The 15,344-nt window shown below is 40.1% G+C and overlaps 2 protein-coding genes across 4 annotated transcripts in view; one reads left to right on the top strand and one right to left on the bottom strand.

Moving 5' to 3' along the window:
* LOC125101887 (olfactory receptor 2W1) overlaps positions 1-15,344 on the top strand; it is a 311,804-nt gene that overhangs the window by 1,164 nt on the left and 295,296 nt on the right. The window contains exon 2 of one of the 3 annotated variants that reach the window (XM_047732452.1): positions 194-336. The gene's annotated coding sequence lies outside the window, so the exon portion shown is untranslated. Of the gene's footprint in view, positions 1-7; positions 337-15,344 lie in introns of those variants that run through there. The other 2 variants (XM_047732455.1, XM_047732454.1) reach the window with 2 other exon arrangements.
* Positions 9,370-10,314, bottom strand: LOC125101892 (olfactory receptor 2W1-like). Its single transcript, XM_047732460.1, has one exon. It carries the CDS (start codon positions 10,312-10,314, stop codon positions 9,370-9,372), a length of 945 nt encoding a protein of 314 aa, XP_047588416.1.

The raw sequence follows: 15,344 nt of genomic DNA, 5'->3' as shown, positions 1-15,344 counted from the left end.
TCCTTGGAGGCTGCCAGCGGCGAGCCCTGCCTTCCAGGAGTCACTCCTCGTGTAGCTGCCTCGCACACTGCCGGAGCCGGTGTGTGCGACCAGCTGAATATGGGGGACGTGATGTTGCGTTACTTCGAATGTAAAGTTATGAAAGAGACTGTGGCTTCCAGCTTTGTCTCTCTTTCTCTCCCTCCCTCGGAAGCCCCCCGTCAACGGCCATATGAGTGAGTTTAGAACTGCATCCTCCAGCCGCCAGCCAAGGCTTCCGATGACTGCGGCCCAGCGCAGACACCCCACACCAACAGCTAAACTGCTCTCAGGTTCCTGGTCGACAGAAACTGTAAGGTAATAAATATTCGATGTCTGATTCTAAATTTTGAGGGTATGGTTTTATGCAGCAATTGATAACTAATTTTTTTTGGCCTTGGTTTCTCTTTTTGAACCTCTTTACAAGCTCATGGATTTTTTATTTTTATTTATCTTTAAAAAAGGTTTATGTGAGAGAGAGAGGAGGAGAGAGAGAGAGAGGGAGAGAGAGAGAGAGAGCATGAGCCGGGGTGAGGCGCAGAGGGAGAGGAAGAGAGAGAGAGTCCTCAAGCCGACTTGTGGCTGAGCACAGAGCCTGAGGCAGGGCTTGATGCCAGGACCCTGAGATCCTGACCTGAGCCAAAATCCAGAGTCAGCCACTTAACCAGCTGAATCACCCAGGTGCCCTGCAAACTCATGGATTTTTAAAAAAACACATCCGAGTCATTATTTTTGATGTTCAGATGATTCCTCTTTGGCGGGTGGGAGTGCCTCTGTTTTGTCTCCTGTGCCCTTTTTATGTAACTCTGAGAGTCTTTGTTAGCTTTTTTATTCTGTAGCAGGACAAGATATTTCAGGCTTATTTGGCATATTTCCTGCATCATTTCTCCAAGGCGTAATCAATTTCTCTAGGGGTCTTGGTTCCTTTCAGTGGGTCGGATGACTGCATATCTTTGCAAATGGTCACAATTAACGTCACTTAAAGCACATCAAAATTGAACCAAATTTACTTAACTATGGGACTGAATTCAGGTTAACTCACTTGGTTCCTGTGTGTGTGAGACTCTGACCAAGTTGTACCTCATGTCCCAGTTTCCTCATCTGCCAAGTGGATCCTGTCTAAGTACCTTTTACAGTTGTTCTGAGGGTTAAATGAGGTCATGTACTGAAATCACTTAGTATGTTGCCTGGCATCAAATTTAATGATTAGGATAATAGAATTGCAAGTCTGGATGGTACATAGTGATCACAAAAAAGGAATAAATACAATTCCTTCGTTTCACATTTGAGAAGATTGAGGCCCAAGACGTCAAAAAATAGTCTAAAATTACACAGGAGGATAAAGAAAAGAGGAGAAACCAATGACTCCAGAGTCTCAGATCTCAAACCTAGGTTATTTTGCACAGAAACAGAGTCTAGGGGCACCTGGGTGGCTCAGTGGGTTAAAGTCTCTGCCTTCAGCTCAGGTCATGATCCCAGGGTCCTGGGATGGAGCCTGGCATCGGGCTCTCTGCTCAGCAGGGAGCCTGCTTCCTCCTCTCTCTCTGCCTGCCTCTCTGCCTGCTTGTGATCTCTGTCTGTCAAATAAATAAACAAAATCTTTAAAAAGAAAAAAAAAAAAAGAAACAGAGTCTATCCAGCCCAATCAGGGTTTCTGTTTATTCAAAGACAGAGGAAATTAGGTATCACAATCCTGGACTTAAAGCTTTATTGCAAAGCTGTAGTCATCAAGACAGTATGGTACTGGCAAAATAACAGACACAAAGATCAATGGAAGAGAATAGAAAACCCAGAATGGACCCACAACTAATATGCTCAATTAATCTTTAACAAAGCAGGAAAGAATATACAGTGGATATTCAACAAATGGTGTGGAAAATTGGAAAGCCACATGCAGAGGAATGAAACTGGACCACTTCCTTATGCCATACACAAAAATAAATTAAAAATGGATGAAAGACCTAAATCTGAGAAGGAAACCATTGAAATCCTAGAGGAGAACATAGGCAGCAACCTCTTTAACCTTGGCCATAGCAAGTTCTTACTAGACACGTGCATCTCTGGAGGCAAGGGAAACAAAGGCAAAAATGAATTACTGGGACTTCATCAAGATAAAAAGCTTCTGCATGGTGAAGGAAGTAACACAACTAAAAGGCAGCCTATGAATGAGAGAAGGTATTTGGAAATGTCATTACAGATAAAGGGCCGGTATCCGAGATCTATAAAAAACTTCTCAAACTCAGCACCCAAAAAGCAAATAATCCATCAAGAAATGGGCAGAAGACACGAACAGACACTTCTCCAAAGAAGACATACAAATGGCCAGCAGACACATGAGAAAATGCTCCACATCCCTTGGCATCAGGGAAGTACAAATCAAAACCACAGTGATATCCCCCCATCTTACACCACTCAAAATTACTAAAATTAATAAGTCAGGGAACAACAGATTTTAGCGAGGAAGCAGAGGAAGGGGAACCCTCCTATACTGTTGCTGGGAATGCAAGCTGGGGCAGCCACTCTGGAAAATAGTATGGAGGTTCTTCGAGATGTTAAAAATAGAGCTACCCTATGACCCAGCAATTGCACTACTTGGTATTTACCCCAAATATACAGATGTAGTGAAAAGAAGGGGCACATGCATCCTAATGTTCATAGCAGGAATGTCCAAAATAGCCAAACTGGAAGAAGCCCATATGTCCATTGATAGGTGAATGGATAGAGAAGATGTGTGCATGTGTGCGCACGCATGCGTGCACGCGCACACACACACACACAGAGTGGAATATCATACAGCCATCAGAAATGAAATTTTTCCATTTGTAATGTCATGGATGGAACTGAAGGTATTATGCTATGTGAAATAAATCAGAGAAAGGCAGTTATCATATGATCTCACTCATATGTGGAATTTAAGAAACAATTTTTTTGTTTTGGGTCCAAAATGAGTTTCTTGTAGACAGCTATAGAGGATCATAGGGAAACTGAGAAAAAAATAAAACAAGTTGAAACTTGAGAGGGAGACAAACCACAAGAGACTCTTACAGGACACAAACTAAGGGTTGCAGGAGGGGAGGTGGTGGGTGTGATGTAACAGAGTGATGGACAATAAGGAGGGCACATGATGTAATAATGAGCACTGGGTGTTATATAAGATGAATCACCGACCTCTACCTCTGAAACCAATAATATGTTATATGTTAATTGAATTTAAATTAAAAAATTATTCCCCCTCCAAGAAGAAAAAAAGAAATTACTGTTCACTCTGCACTAATATCTGAATTTTTATAGATGCTATTTTGTTAATTCTCATTGAATCAGGTGAGAATATATTTGTTCTGTCTCCCTAACATGAATGCAAAGTCTTTTCTAGCATAGATTCCACTTATTCTATGAATAATGTCTTCATCAAAATCCAGAATAGAGTTTACCTTCAGTATCTGTATGATATAAAATATATCCCCCAGTGAGGATGCTATCAGTAGACGCGATACAACCATGCCAACTGAAATAAGGGAATAGTTACCTGTGGCTTTTTCAGAGTTCACATAACAAATATTTATGTATCATGAAGTCCACTCCACTGTGTTCTAGGGATAACTAGTCCCTCACTTCAGGAAGCTCACAGGCTAGTACAGTGCTTCCTAAACATAGTGGGCATATGAACTGGGGTGCTACTAAGAGTGCAGATTCAGTCCTGCCCCCGGTGTTAGCTGGGAGGTCCAGGTGCTGCTCAGGAATCTGTATTTGTGATGAGCACTCCACTGACTCAGTTTCAAGTGGTCCTTCTACATCACTCAGGGAAATACTCTCCAGTTGATCAATATGCCTTTTGAAAACAAAGCCAAGAGGACATCAAGGAAGACTGGCATGAAACTCCCATTGTACCCCAGTAACTGACCAAGCCTGAAGACGAAGGTTGTGGGTTAAGAGTGTGATAAGAGGGGATTACACACTTGTATCTACGGTGATAAAAATAAAATGGATCCTAGTGTAAGGGATCCACATGCTTTTTGAAGGATAGGTTGTAACTCCAGTGTGCAGTTTTTCTGTATTTGTTTTTCTGGAAGATTTTAAGTGTAAGATTCATAGTTGGGAGTACTCTTTGAAATGTTCTGAAGTTGCTAAGATAAAGAAGACAACAGAAAGTAGAAACTCTTTATGTTTCTTTAGTCTTTAGGACTCACCTGCACAGAAGCTTCTGGGGCTTTCTCAAGTCTGCTGCTCACGGATCAGAAACATAAGACCTCTGACCCCACTCCAGCGGGGAGGACATAGCATGTCTGGGAAACTGCAGTGCTCCTTGTATGGAAGGGAACGGGGCATGATTACCTAGAGAGTAAAATAAAGCCACCTCAAAGCCTGGAATGGGAATAAATAAGCAGAGACTAAATGACAGATGGATTTAAAATATTCTGAGTATCCAAAACTTATAAATAATTCCTACAAATCAATCACCGGAAGGCAGACAACTGAGTAGAAGTGTGGCAAAACAAGAGGCACATCACAGAGTCGTCTAAATAGCCTGGGAATGTTTCCAGGCTCAGCTTCATTGGTGAACAGGGAAGTGCCAGTGAAAACCTCAGGAGCCCTCACTGCATGCCTACTGCGGTGTCTAAAAGGAACAAGGTGCTCTGAGTGTTGGCAGGCTTGCCGAGCAACGGTATATTTTAACGTGGCTGCCGGGACGGCAAATCGTACAACTGCTTCAGGAAACTCCCACACTCTCCAGCCCAATAGCACCTAGTGACGAGCACAGCAGAAATACATACATGGTTTCACCAAGAGACAGGTTCCCACCGTTCACAGCAGCACCCTTTGTAATAAGCAAAACTGGAAGTAACTCAAATGTCCAACGGTGAAATAACAAAGTGTAATATTACCACGTGACACAACACATACGCAATTAGCTGTGACTAGTGACAGAAGCCAAACACAAAAGCATGTATACTGCTTTGTTCCCTTCATATAAGATCAGAAACAAGCAAAAGTAGCCAATCGGGTTAGAAGCCAGGAAAATTACTACCTCAGGTAGAGGTGGGAGGCAGGGAGACACTGCCTAAAGGGGGCACAGAGGAGTAGGCAACCGAGGTGCACAGAGTGTAGTCACGTGGGTGCTTCTGCTTCATGAAAGTTCATCCTGCTGGACGTTTAACCATTTGCACACTTTTCTGCACACCTTATACCCAATATGATTTCACCCCCACCCCCCAAAAAACTCCCACAAATATATAAACATGTTGTAGCAAGAGGGAACTAAATCACAGAATCAGCTTTCTGGTCCCAGAAAGGCAAAGGCACATTTTACTGGGCTGCTTTGTTTCTGCTGAAGGAAAAAATTGTTTCTGATGGAGTGTGTGCAGTGAGATTCTGCAGCAGTCTCCCTCAGATCTGGAGGAGCTGGCTGGGATTAAACGGTGAGTCTTAATCTTTTCAAAGAACCAGCTCCTAGGGGTGCCTGGCTGGCTCAGTTGGTTAAGCCTCTGCCTTCAGCTGAGGTCCTGATCTCAGGATCCTGGGATGGAACCCCATATCGGGCTCCCTGCTCTGTGGGTTGTCTGGTTCTCCCCCTCCCTCTGCTTGCTGCTCCTCCTGCTTGTGCTCTCTGTCTCTGAGTCAAATAAATAAAATCTTAAAAAAAAAAAAAGAATCAGCTCTTAGTTTCATTGATATATTCTACTGTTCTTTTGGTTTCTATGTCATTGATTTCTGCTCTAATCTTTCTTATTAAAGTTGTGTAGTTGAGAACTTTTTTGTTCCTTTAGAAAGGTTTGTTTTGCTATATACTTCCCTCTTAGCCACCTTTGCTGCATCCCAAAGATTTTGAACAGTTGTGTTTTCATTTTCATTTCTTTCCGTGAATTTCTAAAATTCTTCTTTAATTTTCTGGTTGACCCATTCATTCTGTAATAGGATACTCTTTAGCCTCCATGAATTTGGGTTCTTTCCAACTTCCTCTTGTGATTGAGTTTTAGATTCAGAGCACTGTGGTCAGAAAATCAGTTGAGACCTGATTTGTGACCCAGGATGTGATCTATTCTGGAGAATGTTCCATGTGCACTAGAGAAGAATGTGTATTCTGTTGCTTTGGGATGGAATGTTCTGAATAGATCTGTGATGTCCATCTGGTCCAGTGAATCATTTAAGGCCCTTATTTCCTTGTTGATATTTGGTTAGATGATCTGTCATATTGATAGATATGATAGATTTCAGTCAGGTGGTGTTAAAGTCTCCTACTATTATTGTATTATTGTTGATGTGTTTCTTTGATTTTGCCATTAATTAGTTTATATAATTGGCTGCTCCCATGTTAGGGGCATAGATATTTAAAATTATTAGATCATGGGCACCTGGGTGGCTCAGTGGGGTAAGCCTCTGCCTTCGGCTCTGGTCATGATCTCTGGGTCCTGGGATCGAGTCCTGCATTGGGATCTCTGCTTAGCAGGGAGCCTGCTTCCCCCACCCCTCTCTGCCTGCCTCTCTACCTACTTGTAATCTCTCTTTGTCCAATAAATAAATAAAATCTTTGAAAAAAAATAAAATTATTAGATCTTCTTGTTGGATAGACCCTTTAAATATGACATAGTGTCCTTCCTCATCTCTTATTACAGTTTTTGGCTTAAAATCTAATTTTCTGATATAAGGATCACCACCCCAGCTTTCTTTTGATGTCCATTAGCATGGTAAATTGTTTTCCATGCCCTCACTTTATATCTGAAGTGTTTTTGGGTCCAAGATGAGTTTCTTGTAGACAGCTATTGATGGGGCTTGTTTTTTTTTTTTAATCCAATCTGATACCCTGTGTCTTTCGATTGGGGCATTTAGCCCATTTACATTCAGGGTAACTATTGAAAGATATGAATGTAGTGCCATTGTATTGCCTAGAAGGTGACTGTTACTGTATATTGTCTCTGTTCCTTTCTGGTCTGTTACTTTTAGGTTCTCTCTTTGCTTAGAGGACCCCTTTCAATATTTCCTATAGGGCTGGTTTGGTGTTTGCAAATTAATTTTTGTTTGTCCTGGAAGCTTTTTATCTCTTCTATTTTCAATGACAGCCTAGCTGGATATCGTATTCTTGGCTGCATATTTTTTCATTTGGTGATCAGAATATATCATGCCAGTCCTTCCTGGCCTGCCAGGTCTCTGTGGGTAGGTCTGCTGCCAATCTAATATTTCTCTGTTTTATGTCACAGACCTCTTGTTCCGAGCTGCTTTCAGGATTTTCTCTTTGTCACTAAGACTTGTAAGTTTTACTATTAGATAGTAAAACTATCTAATGGGTTGTGGACCTATTTTTATTGATTTTGAGGGGGATTCTCTGTACCTTCTGGATTTTGATGCTTGTTCCCTTCACCAAATTAAGGAAATTCTCTACTATAATTTGCTCCAATATACCTTCTGCCCCACTCTCTCTTTCTTCTTCTGGAATCCCAATTATTCTAATACTTATGGTATCACTTATCTCTTGAATTCTCTCCCCGTGGTCCAGTAGTTGTTTGTCTTTCTTTTCTCAGCTTCTTTATTTTCCATCATTTGGTCTTCTATATCCCTAATTCTCTCTTCTGCCTCATTTATCCTAGCAGTAAGAGCCTCCATTTTTTTTTAAAGATTTTATTTATTTATTTGACAGAGAGAGATCACAAGTAGATGGAGAGGCAGGCAGAGAGAGAGAGGGAAGCAGGATCTCTGCTGAGCAGAGAACCCGATACGGGACTTGATCCCAGGACCCTGAGATCATGACCTGAGCCGAAGGCAGCGGCTTAACCCACTGAGCCACCCAGGCGCCCCAAGAGCCTCCATTTTTTATTGCACCTCATTAATAGCTTTTTAAATTTTAACTTGGTTAGATTTTAGTTCTTTTATTTCTCTTGAAAGGGATTCTCTAGTATCTTCCATGATTTTTTCGGTGCAGCTAGCCCCTTGATAATCATCATTCTGAACTCTAGTTCTGACATATTACTAATGTCCATATTGATTAGATCCCTAGCCATTGGTATTGCCTCTTGTTCTTTTTTTTTTTTTTTGAGGTGAGATTTTCTGCTTTGTCATTTTATCCAGATATAAATAGATGAATGAGAGAACAAAATACTAAAAGGATAGCAATGACCCCAGAAAAATATACACTAAGTAAATCAGAAGAGACCCAAAACTGAGTGTAGAAGAAAGGGGGAAAAAAGAAAACAAATTATATATATATATATTAGACTAGTGAATAGAACAGAACCACACGTTTGATTTTGGGTGTATTTTGGTCTGCTAGAAGAAACTACCTCCCAAAGTTTTAAAGAAAGAAAAACTTATATATGTATATATATACACACACACACACACAAATAAGGGTGAACATGATGAAGCAATGGAATATGACTGTAAAGATGAAAATTTAAAAAGATTCTAAAAAAGGAATTGATAAGATAAGTTGGTTGAATTAAGAATAAAAAAAAGAGGAAAGAATGTGATCAGGCTGGATTAGAACAGAGCTGTGCACTAGATTTAGGGTATATTTTGATCTATTAGAAGAAACTGTATGCCAAAATTTTTTAAAGAAAAAAAAACTATATGTATACAAAAAATAAGGTTAAATACAATGAAGGGATAAAATATGACTTTAACAATGAAAATTTAAAAAGATTTAAAAAAGGTATTGCTAAGATAAAGTAGTTAAAATCATTAAAATATGAAAGAGGAAAAATTAAAAAAGAATAAGAGAAAATAAAATGAAAAAATTTAACTTTGAAAGACTAAAGAATCATGGAAAAAAGCCAAGAATTCTATGTGTTGCATCCCTGTATCTCTGGAATTCCGCAGTTCTCGTTGATCAGTGAACTTGGTCTTGGCTGGATTTCTTGCTGATCTTCTGGGGGAGAGGCCTGTTGTAGTGATTCTCAAATGTCTTTGTCCGAGGCAGAACTGCACCACCCTTGTTCCTCCCCACTGTGGTCTGTCTTCCCGTAGGTTACCTCAGATTCATTTCTCTGCATGTCCTACTTTCCATAAAGTGGTGGCTTTTCTGTTCCTAGAATTGCTGCTCTTCTTCTCTTCTGTCTCCTGTTGAGTTTGTAGGTGTTTGGAATGGTTTGATAACTATCTAGCTGAATTCCTGGGACCTGATGATATTTGGGTGTCCTACTCTTCCACCATCTTGCTCCTCTCTCTGTATGAAGCTTCTTTATGTGTCTGTATCTCTTTCTCCTTGTAATTTTTATCTATTTCCTATTTATTTACAAAGTCAATATCTACAACAAATCTTGGTATGTGGTGAACACCCATTAAGAGCTCTTTGCATAAATGAATCAGTTCATCTTCTGTTGGTAAAGGTCAGTATTATTTCCTAGCTCTCTTCCATCTAACTCATGACTTGGCTGACCATTTTTCTACATGTAATATTCTCTTTACTGCACTCTTTACATCTTTGTTTCTTAAAGTGTAGATCAGAGGGTTAAGGCTGGGTGTGATGATTGCATAAAAGAGAGTAAGGAACTTCCCCTCATCTTGGGATGTGCTATTCTGTGGCCTCATATACATGTAAATGATTGTTCCGTAAAATAGAGTTACTACTGTGAGGTGGGAACCACATGTATTAAGGATCTTATGCCATCTTGCCTCTGATTTGATCCTCATGACAGCTTGAGTGATAACTCCATATGAGATAAGAATTAGTGATATAGGTGCTAGAAGAAATACCACTCCAAGAGCAAAGACAGTGATCTCAATTACTTTTGAATAGACACAAGCCATCTTGATCAATGCTGGCATCTCACACAAAAAATTATCTACCTCCCGGTGCCCACATCTTGGCAAATTCAAAGTCAAGGAGCAAACAATTAAGGCACTTCCAAGACCACCTAACCAGGCAGTGAGCACCATCTTCTGGCAAAGTTGAGGGTTCATTATGACCGTATAGTGAAGAGGTTGACAGACAGCAGCATAGCGGTCATAGGCCATCACAGCCAAGAGAAGACATTCAGTGGATCCCAGGTCAAGGGCAAAGAAGAACTGGAGCACACACCCTCCATATGTAATAGACCTTGTCGGACCCCATAGATTTACCAGCATTTGGGGGATAATGCTAGTCGTATAGCAGAGATCCAAAAAGGACAGATTGGATAAGAAGAAATACATGGGCGTATGGAGTTGGGTGTCTAGATAAGATACAAGAATGATGGTGGTGTTTCCTACCAGAGTCACAATATAGAAGATGAAGACCACCCCAGAGATGATGGGTTCTAATTGGGGTCGATCAGAAAAGCCCAGCAGGATGAAATCTGTTGTGGAACTTCCATTGTTTGTGTCCATGGCTCCTTAGGAAAGTCTAGGAGACAAGATCGTGGTAATCAAAATAGCATCAGCCCTAGGCAGAAATAAAAATCTCTGTAGTTTGCCATGAATATCCCAAACTCACTCATTCTTGTGTTTTCTCTCATTTGGAACACCTCTGTTAACGCTTTCTTGTGTTCTGTGCCAGAAGCCTCTCTGTGTTCACTCATAACCAGAATGGTTTTAACAATAAAATGGTAAACCCAATCACACTGAATTGTAAATCATTGAAAGGATTTAATATACCATGACACCTATGGTTCTGTGTATTTTGATTAATTAAGAAATCCATGAAGTTAATGTTATAATTGAAGAGCGGGATATATTTTGAGGTATTGTTCCTTCTTGAATGCATGACATATTTTTCCCTTGTCAAGGAATGGAGTTTAAGATAAAAAGTTAAATGACCCATTTTCTTGGAATAAGCTGCACTGTTTGGTAGCAGGATCACTTTCCATATTCACTTCTAGATGTGTTCATTCCAGCCATCGCTATCACCGTCCCCACAACCTCCTCCTCTCTTCTCCCCTCCTGTTCGTCATTGCAGACACAGCTCTCCTGTGTATTTTGGTGTTCCCAATTATAGTGATCTTTTTTGGTGCCAGGAAAATGCTGTCTTTCCTTTTAACCTTCATTTCCATGTACAGAGGCCATGTGTTTCTTGGAATACCTTTCATGACCACTATCACACCGTATAAACAGCCTACTCACTTGTCATAGAGTTAAAAACGGATTCCAGAAACACTGGCTATCACTCACACACAGCAACCACCTGTGTCAGCTCCTGCTCACCTGACCATTAGCAGAATCGGTCACTCAAACAAGATGTAGCTCAGTAAGTAGTCAGTGAGTTGTTTCTCTGCTTGGCCTTTACCAAATATATGAGTCAATCCTCTGGTTGCTTTGGAACTCTATAGGTAAAGCCTCATTTCAATTCTGAAAGATTACAGAAAAGGGATTAGGAGAACATAAATTTCACTATTTCTGAATATCATATCATTAAATAGATGGAATGTTTAATCTTTGAATTATTTATAATCTTTTAAGGTTTTTTTTGGTTTATAAGTGTTTTATGCATATAATTTCTTTAAAAAAGAGATTTTATTTATTTATTTGACAGGAGAGATCACACGTAGGCAGAGAGAGAGAGGGAAGCAGGCTTCCTGCTGAGCAGAGAGCCCTATGCGGACTCGACTCCAGAACCCTGAGATCATGACCTGAGCCTAAGGCAGCTGCTTAACCCACTGAGCCACCCAGGTGCCCTATGCATATAATTTCTGACCATGAATTTCAGACCTAGGGTACTTAGTATTCATAGTGTGTTTGGGGACAAGGACTGATATATTTATTTGCTGCATTTACAGTAAAGTAAGGTAAATTAAATTACCTATAGTATTTGTTACAAGCAGTTTAGTTAGAACATGAAAATGTTGTATCATGAAAAGGAGCTGTTATTACTAAGTAGTATGAGATAGGGATATATTTTTTCTCAATACAACATGGAAATTAAATGTATTTATGTGGTAGATATCAGGTAAGTTGGGCATAGTGCTTAAGTGCACAGATTCTGGACTCAGCTTGGTGTCAAAGCCCAGGCTCACTACTTGGAGGTAATGTGTCCTTGGGCAATTATGTAAACTGTTTGCACATCAGATTTCTCTGTATGTTCAGTAAAGACAATAATATTCCTCAAAGGGAGGTGTTGTGGGTTAGTATTTGTGAAAACACTAGGAACAGAACTTGGTTTATATTTAATTCTCAAAATTAAAAATTGTATTCATTTACCCACAAATTATTATTCTGTTTACCCCTGCTCTCTTCATTTTTCATACTGATATTACTGTGATAGGCTAGAACTAAACTTGGAATGCTTAAAATTTTACATCTGTATGACTTTTTAAATGCATAGACATTCATGTACACAAAGTGAAACACACAATATATATACTGAACTGATAAACCCAGAGGCAGCGGAGGACAGAGGACAGAGGACTTAGCTCCCAGCATGCCTTGACTACAAAATGCACTAGAGTTCTTTGCCCCCTTAAGGTGGAATAGCGTGGGGATTCAACGGCCACAGAAATTTAGAGCTGAAATAGACTCAGAAAGCAGGATCCACTCTTCTGCCCTAGGAACGAGGTCTCCTACAGAATGTTCATACAACTCCCGTTTTCAGAGTTTCATAGCTGTCCTTAATCAGTGCCTCATCCCTACATCCAGGCACTGGCTCTTTTTCTTTATTCTGGGAATAACATGGAATAAGTCAATTCAACATGACTTCATTAAAAGAACAGTTTTGTGGGGCACCTGGGTGGCTTAGTGCGTTAAGCTCTGCCTTCGGCTCAGGTCATGGTCCCAGGGTCCTAGGATCGAGCCCTGCATCGGGCTCTCTGCTCAGCGGGAAGCCTGCTTTCTCCTCTCTCTCTCTCTGCCTGCCTCTCCAACTACTTGAGATCTCTGTCAAAAAAAAAAAAAAAAAAAAAAAAAGAACAGTTTTGTTATACAACAAAACATAGAGAGAAAAGCAAAAGTCTGATGAGTTAAGGTGAATTTCTTGTAACCAACAGGCAGATCAAGGAGTTGAACCGTGACAAGCACCCCAGGAGCTTCTTCCAGTTGTAGCCCAATCATTACTTCTCCCTTTCCCCAAAATAGTCACTATCCTGATGTTTATAGTAATCACCCCCTTGTCTTTTAATAGGTAGATTATCAAAATTTGGATCTCTAGACAATATTGCTCATTAAAAATTGTTTATATGTCTTTTGAGTTTCCTTCAATATTAGAACATAGTATCCAATATGCTCTTAGGTTTATGTTTCCATAGTAAGTGTTTGATGGCTGTCAGCTTCTCCTAACACTGTGTGATGTTTAATTACCACGCTTCTTTGGTTGCGATCGATTGGACTTACCGTGGTTTACTGAATGCCTTCAGTTAGCGAGTTGGGAAGTGAGCACGTCCTCTAGGTATGCTGTATGACTGAAGAAGGCTAGGAGCATTCACAATACACGTACAGTTTCTAAAACACGTGTTAGCTAGGTTTTGCAGGTTCAAAGCATCACTGGCTCAGTTTAAGCTTTGGGTCACATAAGGTCCCAGGAATCCTGATTAAATGTGTCAAACCTGAAATTACACATTATGTAATTTAATGTTGCGAATCAAAATATAGGACTTTTTCTTTATGGTTGTAAACATTTCTATATTGGTTTAAGGCTTGGGTCTCAACTTTTAGCTATTTTTGTAATTTTAATACACAAGTGAACATAATATTAAAAAGGAGAGAGTACAAGCTGAATAAATGGATGTTAAAAAAGAGGCACATGATATTTTCACTGAAACGTATTTTCAGTTTTAATGGTATGGACTTCAGTTTCTAATAGCATAGCATGGTATGGACCAGTTTCTTTCTTTTTTTTTTAAAAAGATTTTATTTATTTATTAGAGAGTGAGTGAGAGAGCAAGAATGAGGAAAGCATGAGCAGGTGGAGTTGATTTGTGTATCAACTCAGGCAGATGGAGAGGGAGGGGACAGGGCTCCCCACTGAGCAGTGAAGCTCCAGGCAGGGCTGGATCCCAGGACCCTGGGATCATGATCTGAACTGAAGGCAGATGCTTCCTGAGCCATTCAGGCACCCCTGGACTTTAGTTTCTAATGTTCCTTTTTCCAGTGAAATGTAAGAGAATAGAAGCAAATGTATTTAAATGTAATTTGAAGTTTAGAATGGTGTGGAGGGAAAACTAGAAACAAACTAGAACACATTTACCTTTCAGGAGGGAAGAATTCACAGCTGTTGGTTTCTCATGTAGTCCATTGACACCCATGTTCCTGTGATGGTGAGCCTTCATTTTGTGGGTAATCAGAAGGATTCTTGTTTGGCAAGTTACTGAGTCCATGAAATACTGATTAGCTCCCACTCTCTTGTACCAATACCACAATCACATTTGCATTGAAATGCACCAGGTGAACTAAGATTTGGTGAATTCTTTAATGTGGATGTTGGAGAAAAACTACATGTGGGACTGGTGGAAAATTTGATGAATTTGGTTTGTTGAATTTTTTTTTTTGATGGGATATTTGTAGTCTTTTGTGTACACTCTTGTTGGACACATTTGTAGGTGGGTCTCTGCCCAATTAAACCAGGAGAGCCCTCTGCTGGTCTGAGTGTACTCCAGGAAGTGTTTATGTAGGACTGTAAATGTTAATGTGCTATAGACCTGGGGACTGGTGCCCCACAGAGGTGATTAACAAATCTTAGACTATGGTCAGAGGCTCAGCCAAGCAATTATTTTAGGAAAGCTTCCCTTAAGACATCGGGTTTCACTTGTTCTTTTTTTTTTTTTTTTTGAGTTTTCCTTTTAGATTTCCTCCATGGAAATTAATTTCAGAGACGAACTTACTTATGTATGAAATTTACTATTGAAGATTGAAAATATAATGTAAATCATGTCTATAAAAATAAACACATTTAATTGAACTTTTAAATTGGAGAATAGTGGGCAATCATCTAGGTGTTGTGTTTGCAGGAAAGAAAATTTTTTTTTTAAATAATCATAAACATGTAAATAATCATAAACATGTGAGTCATGAGCCATATCATCCTTGTTCCGTTTTTAGTGAGTTAAAAATAGTAGCATGAGCACATGCAGTGTACCACTCAGCTTGGGAGCTGGGATCTTACTACGAGCCTGTAGCTACCTCTGTGCCTTTACACTCTCTTGTTCCCACCTGACCCCCGGGTGATCTTGAGTTTTGTGTTCATCACGCACTTGCATTAGAATGTGATTTGTGTATCAACTCGTGCGCATCCATATGCCACTGTCTGATGTCTAAATGGCATGTATTTTATTTTTTTTAAGATTTTATTTATTTGACAGAGAGAGATCACAAGTAGGCAGAGAGGCAGGCAGAGGGAGAGGAGGAAGCAGGCTTCCCGCTGAGCAGAGACCCCGATGCAGGCCCGATCCCAGGACTCTGGGACATGACCTGAGCTGAAGGCAGAGGCTTTAACC

Source organism: Lutra lutra, chromosome 6 (assembly GCF_902655055.1).
Source record: "Lutra lutra chromosome 6, mLutLut1.2, whole genome shotgun sequence".
NCBI lineage: Eukaryota > Metazoa > Chordata > Mammalia > Carnivora > Mustelidae > Lutra > Lutra lutra.
The sequence above is the reverse complement of the archived record's forward strand: the minus strand, read 5'-3'. Positions and strand labels throughout refer to the sequence as shown.

Excerpts from the sequence above, each read along its gene's own strand:
- LOC125101892 (XM_047732460.1), bottom strand. The coding sequence starts at position 10,314 with ATGGACACAAACAATGGAAGTTCCACAACAGATTTCATCCTGCTGGGC.